The sequence below is a fragment of the Stegastes partitus genome, unplaced genomic scaffold, assembly GCF_000690725.1.
Source record: "Stegastes partitus isolate 25-593 unplaced genomic scaffold, Stegastes_partitus-1.0.2 Scaffold132, whole genome shotgun sequence".
NCBI classification, from domain to species: Eukaryota; Metazoa; Chordata; class Actinopteri; family Pomacentridae; genus Stegastes; species Stegastes partitus.
In genome coordinates this window covers 70,701-82,217 of record NW_007577863.1, presented here as the reverse complement: position 1 = coordinate 82,217, position 11,517 = coordinate 70,701, and the positions used below count along the sequence as shown (strand labels likewise).

General features: G+C 38.1%; 1 protein-coding gene across 1 annotated transcript in view; it reads left to right on the top strand.

Annotated features, from left to right (window-relative positions):
- Positions 1-11,073, top strand: part of LOC103355118 (complement factor B-like) — a 13,526-nt gene extending 2,453 nt beyond the window's left edge. Inside the window, exons 2-18 of the mRNA XM_008278785.1 lie at positions 1,092-1,295; positions 1,384-1,569; positions 2,154-2,330; positions 3,495-3,581; positions 3,837-3,976; positions 4,849-4,993; positions 6,235-6,363; positions 7,095-7,205; positions 7,376-7,510; positions 7,937-8,046; positions 8,275-8,407; positions 8,567-8,705; positions 8,970-9,046; positions 9,708-9,808; positions 9,921-10,050; positions 10,162-10,211; positions 10,313-11,073. Of these exons, the coding sequence (XP_008277007.1) occupies positions 1,092-1,295; positions 1,384-1,569; positions 2,154-2,330; positions 3,495-3,581; positions 3,837-3,976; positions 4,849-4,993; positions 6,235-6,363; positions 7,095-7,205; positions 7,376-7,510; positions 7,937-8,046; positions 8,275-8,407; positions 8,567-8,705; positions 8,970-9,046; positions 9,708-9,808; positions 9,921-10,050; positions 10,162-10,211; positions 10,313-10,495 (2,237 nt within the window). The 3' untranslated portion in view covers positions 10,496-11,073. The remainder of the gene's footprint in view (positions 1-1,091; positions 1,296-1,383; positions 1,570-2,153; positions 2,331-3,494; positions 3,582-3,836; positions 3,977-4,848; positions 4,994-6,234; positions 6,364-7,094; positions 7,206-7,375; positions 7,511-7,936; positions 8,047-8,274; positions 8,408-8,566; positions 8,706-8,969; positions 9,047-9,707; positions 9,809-9,920; positions 10,051-10,161; positions 10,212-10,312) is intronic.
- The last annotated feature ends 444 nt before the right edge of the window (positions 11,074-11,517 follow it).

The window sequence follows — 11,517 nt, the reverse complement described above, 5'->3', positions numbered from 1 at the left end:
ATATTGATCTCTTTTTACTGGTCACAAAGTTAATAAGTAACAGCAGGATGGTCCATTGTCCACACTCCCTCTTTCTAAACATCAGTGTCCACTCTGAAATAAATATACAGCTCCTGCAGTATCCTCTCGCTTTTGTATTGTTCTTCAGTTTAAGGTTCAACATGGGAATTTCTGTCCACTGGAGTTGGCTTACTGCGCTCGCATGTCTCCTCTGTATGGGTGAGCTACACTTATCTTCGATTTAAGATCGTTATACGTCGCATGTTATTTTGAAAATGAGTCAAATATTTATGTTTCCTGAATAAGTCCAGTTGTCCTTTCTAACATTCTTGGAGTTGGGAAAACATCTGTTAATACACATTTGCATACTTAAAGTAAAAATCCTGTGGAAAAATACCATTTGACTTTTGTTTCATGTCAGATGTTTTTTTCTTTCTTTCTGAAACAGCTGTTTTCAAAGTCTATTACAGAGTGGTTAATATTCTGGATGTAAGATAATGTCATGTTCCAAATGTATGCTATTTACACGACCAACTTTAAACAGTATACATGGTGTTTTCACTACGACCCAACATTTTTCAACAAGAGGAATATCAGAATCAGAAACACTTTATTGCTCTCCTAGGGGGAAATCGCTTTCTCTTACAGATGCTCCCATTCAAAAGTCTTAAAAGAAGTAGGAAACTATACAATATATAATAAAAATATAAACGCAAGTATTTATATGAAGTAAAACATATCTAAACATGAAATATAAATGTACATTCTGCTCTTGTATATGTATATCCAGTGTAATAATGATACTACCAATTATCTGCAGTTGAAATATGGATTGTTGCACATAGAAATAATTATTGCACATGGCCAGTTTGCTCATATTTGAATATAAAATGGTATTTTAAGCAGGAATGTATTCAATTTTTTTTTCACCCTGCAGCAACACATAATGAAGACGACAGAGATTAATGTATTTAAGGAACACTTCTAGAATCTAGTTTATTTATTTTGTGGGACTTCTCAGTTTGTGGAGAGCTCAATAAAATCTGAGAACAAACATCCTGAACATCTTCTGATGAATTCCTTGCCAACAGGTGAGGTTCGGTGTGATTGCACAGAGACGAACATGCAAATACAGGGAGGCAATTACACTCTGACCAAAAGGCTGGAGACAGGCAGCATTCTGGTGTACAACTGTCCTGAGGGCTACTATCCGTATCCGCATCTGACCCGCCTGTGTCAACCCAACGGCAGCTGGAGACCAGCGCCCAGAAGGTTTCCAACTCAGAGATGCAAAAGTGAGTAATGAGACCATGATGTTCCTCACTGTGCCTCAGGCTGTCTGCCCTCCATGATAGCTCACATTCATGCTGTGTTGTCTCTCAGTTGTCGAATGCCCAGACCCAAATGTGTTGGAGTACGGAAACGTCAACCCTCCTCAGGAGAAGTACCTTGTGACCAACGTGACCACGTACGACTGCTACTCTGGATACACACTGAGAGGCTCAACCAGTCGGCGATGTTTACCAAACGGGAAGTGGAGCGGCTCCACTCCCATCTGCAGCCGAGACTGTGAGTGTCATCAACAGCAGCAGAAAATGTTTGATGTAGTTGTGAGCAGCACATATTTTCATTTTGTGCAAATTGATTCTTTTATTCCACAAAATGCTGCGATTCTTTGCATTTATTTGACAGCTGTTATACTTTGCAAACTGAAATTTTACATAAAAACATTCAGTATGAAAAGTGTTTCAAACATGGAAGAGCTACTTTTATTTCAGATTTAAATATCATATGTTTTTCATTTCCAAATGTCCATGTATTATTCCAACTATTGCTGTTTCCTGAATAGGTCCAGTTTCATCGTCACTTGGACATAAATAATTCTAAATGTTCAGACTGTTAGAAATATTGTTAAATATGAACCCAGTGGTCCCCAGTGCTTACTTTTTTCTTATGAATTGCTTCTTATGCACTTTTATTTAAGTAGAGTTTGTATTTAGTCATTCTGTTTTAACATTGTTGTATTGCTAAGCTAAGAATCCACCACTTCTTCGTCTACTCTCCTTTCAGATTCGGGATGCACGCTCATTTGTGGCTCTTTCATTATTCATTACACCTTCATTATCTTTGTGTTTCTTCATTTCTTCCCACAGCTGGCGATAACTGTGCAGATCCTGGTATCCCACCCGGAGCCTCGAGAACAGGGAACATATTTGGAATTGACGACACGGTGAAGTACGCTTGCAATGGAAACCTGTTTCTGGTGGGCTCCAGCGAGAGAGTGTGTCAGGAGAACGGCCAGTGGACTGGAAAAGAGCCAGCATGCTACTGTAAGACAGATATCTACAGTATACACACTGCTTACATTTATTTGATCAAAGTTTTGCCATTAAGAGGTCTGCTGGGAGCCTAATGGAAGCTCATTATAATAAGGATGCTGCAGCATTTAGAGGCAATGAGTGGAGTCAAGTTAATTTGCTGGAGCTAATGTTACCAGAACTCATGGACACTCAAAAGTTAGAAAAGTTAGAACTAATGTTGATCATTTTTCTTTCCATGAACTAATTCCACAGTTTTTTGGCTATATGAGCAGTCAGTAAGTCCGTAAAAAAAACAGTCAGTGGTAAACCGGTCAGGTCATTTTCTGCATGTTTCCCTCTTTCTTTCTATTTCTTTACACTTTCATGTGATTACTCTCTTACAAACTAAGTTTTCAGTTCCTTTTTTTACCAGGAGTTTTTACTAGGAGGGCTGTATGTGAGTTGACAAGCCACTTTGAGTTTACTTTGACCCCTAGAAGCCTGTCCTGGTTTGCACAGCCTTAAATGTCACAAAAAGACAGAAAAAAGCTGCTAATATCCTCCATCAGAACTGGCTGTCAGAACCCCCCCCCCAACTCTGACACCTTTTACGTTGTACTTGTACATTGTACGGTTTCTGTGTCTTTTTATTTGCTATTTCTACCACTTTGCATGTGTGCAACCCCATGAAACCAGGACAGACTGTCTTAGCATATTGCTGATTAAACAATATCATCTCCCGAGTGATGGTTGCATATACCAGTCAAGCATAAAATGCTCAAAAGTTAACTTACCAGCTGTGTACTCTTGAATTTAAACTCCTCTGATTTTTCTTTCTTGGCCTCTTGAAAATGCACACTGGTGAGAAGTCAGTGTGGGCTCTCGTCCTACCTACTCATAGGCCAGTGTTATGTTTTCTTCATCCATGAGTACACAAAAATCCACTAGGGTCTGAATGATGGAAAATTCGTCATCTGCCCAAGTCTGTAGGAGTCTCTGTGGGATTAAGCTGCTGCACATGTATAAAAGAAAGTAGTATAGTGTAGGACAACTGCACTGCTGTGGTCAGACAGATGTGTTGAGCAGCCAGTAGGAGTCACTGTTGCGGTGACAAGGACATGATCCCTCACCAGGTTCCCACCAATATATGCTATTATTGCAAACTGAACATTTTCTGGCTTTTTCTTCTTGCAGACAAACACACCTATGACACTCCATTGGAGGTTACAGAGTCATTTGGCAGCGCAATCAAAGACAGTCTCACCACTTTAGAACCCATTGGTAAGTTCTTAGACCCACTCTGATTTTTAACATTATTTATCAGCAACTTTATTCAATTACAGCCTATTGGAGTAATAACCAAAACAAATGGGTGGTAAATTAATCACACAATTCTTTTGCTCTAAATATATTAACCATACAAGAAAGATGTTGCTCCTTCTTTTGTTATGCTTCTTTTCTTTACGGCAAAAAATGTACGCGTGTGGAATATAATGTGCAGCCTGTTGTACAGTAACAGTACTTGTTGTTGTTCAGATGACACACAGGAGGGGAGAAAAATCCGGATTTCAAAAAATGGGACTCTGAACATCTATATTGCTGTGGATATTTCTGAGAGCATCGAAAACGACCACTTCGTTAACGCAAGAAATGCGGTCTTAAAACTTATCCAAAAGGTGAGAAACAAACAGCTTCTCTCTTGATTTTTAAAAATGAGTAAAAACGAAAAAGACCAAACCGCATAGGTTTTACTTTGTTTATTTGATTTAAAGCTCGGTTGCCACAGAACTCTCTCTCTCTCTGTCTTACAATATGCTGAATTTGCAAACAGTCAGCAACACTGTGCTTGGACTGGACTTATATTAGGATTGCTTTGCTGATTGTGGTCTCGCTTTAGGGGTCTAACGATGCACATGGGGTGAAACTGCAGACTGCTGCTGACGGATGCTGGCAATAAATTTGCTGAGTTGTTAAATCACATTCGAAATATAGCAGTTAGTGTGACATTTAATCAATCACTCGATAGTTTTAGCAATAAAATGGCATGTTAGAAATGTCACATAGATATTGAAAAACTAATTTCAAAGTGTTTTCCTTCCAAAACACTCTGCATGTGGACCAACTGGTGTTGCAGCCAAAGGACCTGAATTATGCATGAAGCTTGTTGTACTGTCTGACACACTTTTAGAGGCACGTTTGGCTCGCTGTACACATTATATGTACACACTTAATCTCATCCAGTTTGGCTGCTGCCACAACAGCCCATTAGAAGTAAATTTAATTATGAATTACAAATCATAATCTTGACTGATGTTTCTTGGCACGAGTCCCTTGGCATGCAGTCAATGCACACTACGGGGTACGCTTTCTGCTGATAAATGAATCAATTACTCAACGAAATAACATGCATAAGCAGTTTGAAATGTAAGGAGGTGTTGCATTAACGAAACATTGCGCAGCAGTTCCACAAGTTTACATGTGTTCACAAACATGTGTCAAAAGTTCAGATGAGATCTGCATGTAACTGATTTGCTTTGTGTGTCCACAGATTTCATCCTTCAGCGTGACTCCGAACTATGAAATCGTCTTTTTCTCCTCTGATATATATGAAGTTGTTAACATTCTTGATTTTCTGGATGGCAAAGCAACACTAAGCAAAGTCACGAGTGACTTGGAAAAATTTGAAGTTGGTGGTAAGTGAGGCTCATAGAGATAAAAAGCTGTTTTCCACTGCAGGTACTTTTTTTGTATGTTCCGACTGCAACTCCAATGTAGGTACTTCTGAGCGGCCCTGAAATAACTGCTGTGCAGGACTTGAATCTGATTGGCTAAACTATGAGAAAACAATGCTAACTGATAAAATTTAAAGAGGACGATAAACGCCATTTTTCCTTCACAGTTAATGTTGCTAAAATTGCCATCAACAACAGAAAATTGTCATATAGGCAAACATACCAACCCAGCAAGCCGGGAGCGTTCCCATAATGATATCTAATATTACCTACAAGATTTAATATAATCTTTAAAGAAAACATTGAAATCAAATATTTAAAGAATGGCTTCCTCCCACACAGTCCAAAAACATGTTGAGGTTAATTGGTGATTCTAAATTGTCCGTAGGTGTGAATGTGAGTGTGCTTGGTTGTCTGTCTCTAAATGTAGCCCTGTGATAGACTGGTGACCTGTCCAGGGTGTCCCCTGACTTCACCCTGAGTCAGCTGGGATAGGCAGTGTATAGATGATGGATGGATGGATGTTCTGAGGATGTATTAGGCACCTTGTTATGGGAACACATTATAGAAAGCTCTTCTGTAGAATGTTTCCCCAATGGTAACAAAGTAAGGTTGTTCTAAATGTAACATCAAGACCTCCGATGACAGAACGTGACTATTTAACAAAGGTGCAATATTCCGCCTGTAGTGTTGTGAGGATGTTCTGGGAATGTTTTTGATGACTGACTTTATATAAAAATCCCATAACACTACGTGATAACAAATGAAGAACATTCTTAGCTCAGTATTTAGGTTTGAGAACATTAGGGCATATTGGACTGACAATGTTGTCAGCAAACATTAATAGAACATCTATATTGTTTTACCTTAGCGAAGAACTTTATGGGAACTACAACAAAACTTACAAATGAAAATATTAGAGGAAATTTTTAGAACGTTCTCTCATTTTGTCATCCAGTCACCACTATTTGTCTCTATTTTGCCGCACTCAGCATAAATGTTGTGGTCAAAGCTGTTAAATGAAAACCAAAAGGCTTAAATATCCGATTATGGGGCTGTTCCTGTAAGTGTTAGCGCCACCTAACGCCCACCCTGAGTTCCTGCAGTGGAAAATCGCTTGTACTTTTTTTTTTTTGCATGGCTTCAATACACGGCTTGATCCAAATGTTCAGTTTTACAGCGTTTCTTTGCGCGATTTCAAGACAGAAACACTGGAACAGATCTGAACCAAGTCTTCAAGATCTTCATGGAGCGGATGGCTATCATAAAGCGTCGAGCAGGAGATGAGGGTTTTAAAGAACATCGTCACGTCCTCATCTTTTTTACAGATGGTAATATCAGCCTATTTATATTTCAGCAATGAAGCTGACCATTTGTTTAACTGTAGGAAAGTTCTGAATTTAAAGAAAGAGTTTAAATTAAATTTTGGAAAAAAAGTGGTTGTTTGCTTTGCTGCTGTGAGTTAGATGAGAAGACTGATACGACTTACATAATAATGAAGATACGCTGATTTGCTTAGCTTAGCATAAAGACTGTACTTGTAGATAGACTATATGTACACAGGATAGCTGTAGCCACCATGAAACCACTCATTGGTTGTTGAGTCTTTCAAAACAGAGGAGGATCTGATTGAGCACATTTATATGGCAGCCACGCCCTAAAGCTGCTGCTTTATTGTTCATTTTTACTTGAAGTGGTACAATAATTTATCAAATGAATACCATGCTATGTTGAAACAGACTTGAAAGTATTGATTGTGACCATAAACTCATTAGGAGAATGTTTCCTAAAGTAACAAATCAACTGAAAAGTAGCGTCATTTCCTCAGAGATTGCTAAGCAACTGGTGTTCTTGTTCTAACTAGAGGAGTCGCCCCCTGCAGGTTAAGGCACTTCTGCATCGGCTTTACATTTTAGACCTTAAGATTTGCGTGTCATTAATACGTATAGCATTATTTCAGTGTTTTCATGTAAGACCTAAACTTCAAACTGTGAAAAATCTGAGTAAGATTTACTGCTTTCATTTGGTGATGGGTCTCTATGTTTGGTCACTTTTACTGCAGGTGCTTATAACATGGGCGGTTCACCTGTACCCACTGTGGAAAGAATAAAGAACATGGTGTACATGAACAACACCAGCGAGCAGCAGAAGCAATCCAGAGAAGAATTCCTCGGTGAGTTTTACTTTTGATTCGTGCAGATTCCTGGGGAAATCATTCAGCCTCTGTAGACTCATCCTCACAGACACATAACATTTTTTTTATTGCGTCACATTTTTATAGTTGCCAGGAGCTTTTGTGCAGAATTAATTTTAACTTCATCATTCTGCTTCATTCTGATACAGACATTTATGTTTTTGCCATCGGAGCCGAGATCTTTGATGATGACCTGCATCCCCTGACAGCAGGGACCGGAGGGAGACATTACTTCAGAATGAAAGATATCAAAAACTTACAGGACACCTTTGATGAAATAATTGGTAAGTCATCTTTGAAAATGTTTTCTGAAGTCTGTATGAATCTTCTGTTTGTTGTTCGGCTTTGTGCGCGTTTGTGTATTCGCTGTAGCATTTATCACCCAGCAATAATTGACACAAGGGAGATATATGATCATAACTGCAGGCCTGCGTGGTTCTCTTGTTTCCTAAAGTACCTGAGAGCAGGCAGAACCATCAGTCTTGATCCAGCCTGATACCACTGATATAGCAGGAATGGACAGATATGATAATGTATCCCACTGGACCGGTGGAATGTAATTTAATGTTGATGTAATGGGTTGGAGGCACTGAACTCCAAATTGAATGTAATGTTTAGTTTTAGCATTGAGCCTTAACTGTGTAGTGATAAAATGCATTTGCATTCATGAGTAGCACTGAATTCGTGTTTCTTGTTGTTGCTTTTTGCAGATGAAGAAGAAGTTAAGGGTCTATGTGGTCTTCACAAGGTGTATGACCAACAACCTGACCAACACAACTTTAGGAAAATGTATCCATGGGTGGCATTCATTTATGTCCAGGTGACAGTTTTAACTCATCAGTGAAACATTGCTTTGCTCAAAATCTACATTCCTATTCTTTACCACGACAGTCAATAAAATCAGATTTTTCCACTGGGAAAAAAAACACTTAATTGAGAGATATTTTAATAAGTGATTTCAATAAGCAGACTGTCATCTCCAGCTACATTATGTTGTCCATGTCTCATAACCATGTTGTATATTCATTATATATTATTTATGTCATAGAACGATGGAGGGTCCAACAGATGCCTCGGCTCTCTGGTGACCTCTAAGTTTATCTTGACTGCCGCTCATTGCTTCAAATTTGGTAATTTACCTGAACACATCACAGTTGAACTTCAAGACGGACTGGCTCTTGGTAATTATACATATCTATAGAAACTGCCTCTTAGCAAAAATAGCAGTATCCAGTTGTTGGCTTCGGCTTTGGATACTGATGAAAAGTGTGTTCCCAATCCTCTACTTAACTCTACCTTGTTTCATTTTTTATTTATTTCTTTTTTTTTTTTTATTACAGCAAGAAAAGTTAAAACTTTTACGTTACATCCAAAGTACAATGTTACCGCTAAAGTGAAGCAGGGTGTGAAGGAGTTCTACGACTATGACGTGGCTCTAATCCAACTGGAGAAAGATGTTCGAATCTCTGCTTCTGCCAGGTGAGAACGTGTGTCCTACAAACGCTGCTGCTTGTAATCAGATTTCAGAATCAGAATCAAATTCATTAGCCAAGTTTCTCCACGTAAACAAGGAATCTGACTCTGGTGAATCTTAACTCTCTATAAGAAATGAAGAAATAGACGAGAACAATAAGATAGAAGATCTGATGCTGCATTTATGGTCCTTGCCTGGAGATTTAAGGATAAAACTCTTCTTACTGTCCCATTTGAGATGATGCTATATTTATTTTTCATTTTCTTCAGACCCATTTGCATACCTTGCACCCAGGAGACCAGTGACGCTCTACACCTGGTTGGTGATTCTACCTGCAAGCAACAAGGTGTGATAATTCCGCAATATATTGTTAAAACGAGGAATTCTGAAATCAGTTCTTTGTTTGTCAAAATGAATCAACCTTCATTTTCTATTTTTAAAGTAATCACCGCAAAAATAAAGTAAAGCAATTACTTTAAAAACAGATAAATGTCTCTCAGTTTAAGTTAATTGTCCATGTTTAGGTTGCTGCTTTAGAATTTTTTCAAGAAATCATTTTTAAAAAATGACTCAATAATAAACATTTCTGTTTCTTGTGCTTAAACTGCAAAGCATTAGATGTGCATGAGATGGTGCTTGATTGTTAATGTGCAAAGAGTTCATTTGCAAAAACAGATAACTCCATTTTTGTAGATTTTCAGAAAACTAGTTTTTTGTTGTTTGCTTGAGATAATATCAATCAAACTGAAGGTGAGTGGATTTGACTCAGTAGAAATGACATGACAAAAATAGAGATAACTTAAGTTTGATTAATGTCTCAGGTAGATGATGGAAAAGTGGGTTTTCTGATCGTTTGTGAAAATGAAGTTATCTGTTTTTGCAAATGAACTCTTCATGACTTTCAGCGCTAACTATGGAGAAAGTTATACATTTTTCTCTTAGATTTGTGACTTTTCAGCAAAAATAAAGTGACAAGTTACTATATTTTTGCTGTTCTCTATTTACAGAGGAACTTCTGTTAAAGAATCATCTTGAAAGACTCAGTTTCCTGACCAGGAAAGGAGAGTATGTGGGTGTAAAAGATGTTCATGCCAAACTTGGCGATAATGTGAGTTCTACATTACTGAACTGTGTTGTACCTCATGTGTGTCTGCCATCTTCATGTTCCCCTCAAAACCTGAAAAGCCACTCTGAGTTTTTAATTCTTTTCTCCAATGCAGAGAGCTCAATGCATCAAACAGGCTCTCAACGCAAAGGGCATAACGACGAAGAACGAGCATGATGCTGTGACTGATAACTTCTTGTGCACTGGTGGTAAAAATCCATTCAGAGATCATATAGCATGCACAGGTTGGTTCCTGCTCTTTTATCTATATATAAAACACTAAAAAAAAAAAAGCAACAGTGGTGCAGGCTCAGTATTCTGCTTGTAACCCCATGTTATGTATTTGCTTTGTACAGGTGACTCTGGAGGTGCTGTGTTCAAGAACTATGAGCTTCGGACAGTACAGGTACAGCTATGAGCACAAATGAGCAGATATCCACTGAAATATCAACTTTGTGTAATTTGACCGTGTGCTGACTGTACAGTAACCAACTACTTCTTGGACAGATTGCAGTGGTCAGCTGGGGAACCAAGGAGATATGCACGGCGGGCGGCGTCGTCGAGTCACATGACGACTCCAGAGATTTCCACATCAATCTTTTCAAAGTTGTCCCTTTTCTCAAATCCATCCTTGGAAATGACAACCAGGATGACTACGCCCCGCTTAAATTTTTGGATAATTTGGAATGATGAATATATTGACACACTGGTAATTGTTTTGGCATTTCACTTAAACTGCAAAACAGATCATTGAACTCCTTCAATCACTCATTCATTCTTCCTTTTTTTCAGACTGTGAGTTCATAATAAATAAGACATTAAATGTTCTCATCAAAAGCATAAGAACATATTTTAATACAAGGCATCAAAGTTTTAAAAAAGTAACATTTTGGCTACATTCAAATGCACAGTAAATGGTGCCAACAGTTTTTTTTATCCTGCCTGCACATACATTTACACAGATTTTATTCTGCACGTCCTGTGCTCAGCCAGTATGAAGAAGTTAATAAATCAGTTTTAACTTGTGTTTTGATGTTTTTTAATAAATGATTACTAAACCCTGGATCGGGGTTAGATGTAGAATAGCATGTATGGGGAAACGATGTAAATTCATGAGCTGTCATATTGTTTAGAACATAGTTCTGTTTGGCCATTGAAACCAATGTTGCAAATAAACTGTCAGAACTGCTTTATGAAAATATCAGAGATTCATATGTTTATTTTTGCATTCAATCACTGCAATAAAATAAAACAAACATTCCTGTTCATTAGTAACAAAAGTTCCTATATTTAATCCATACAGCTCGTGTCAGTTTAAGCGGCAGTGGGTTTAGGTTTCTAACAGAGAGGCAGAGGTACAGCTTGAAGCACAAGTGGTGGTGTTTATTGATCAGGCAACCCACAAGAGACACACCAGCTACAAAAATCCACAGTGAAAGCAAATAGCTGCGTTTTGTTTTCTCCTTTCTACAGGCTATAAAGTCCTAAACATGTACACAAGGCCTGTAGAAAGTACAGTTTCCTATGAATAATTCAGTGAGGATGGTTTGCACCAGGAGCTATTAAGGAGGTGATCGGACCCGAAAATTAAGAGAAAGAAAGGACTATTTTTACTACTTGAGCATTAAAATGTTTTAATTTTGGACAGAAAAAGTAGATTTCACCTTACAACAGAATTTTTCCTTTTCTTTTTGCATAATAAGATTGACCAG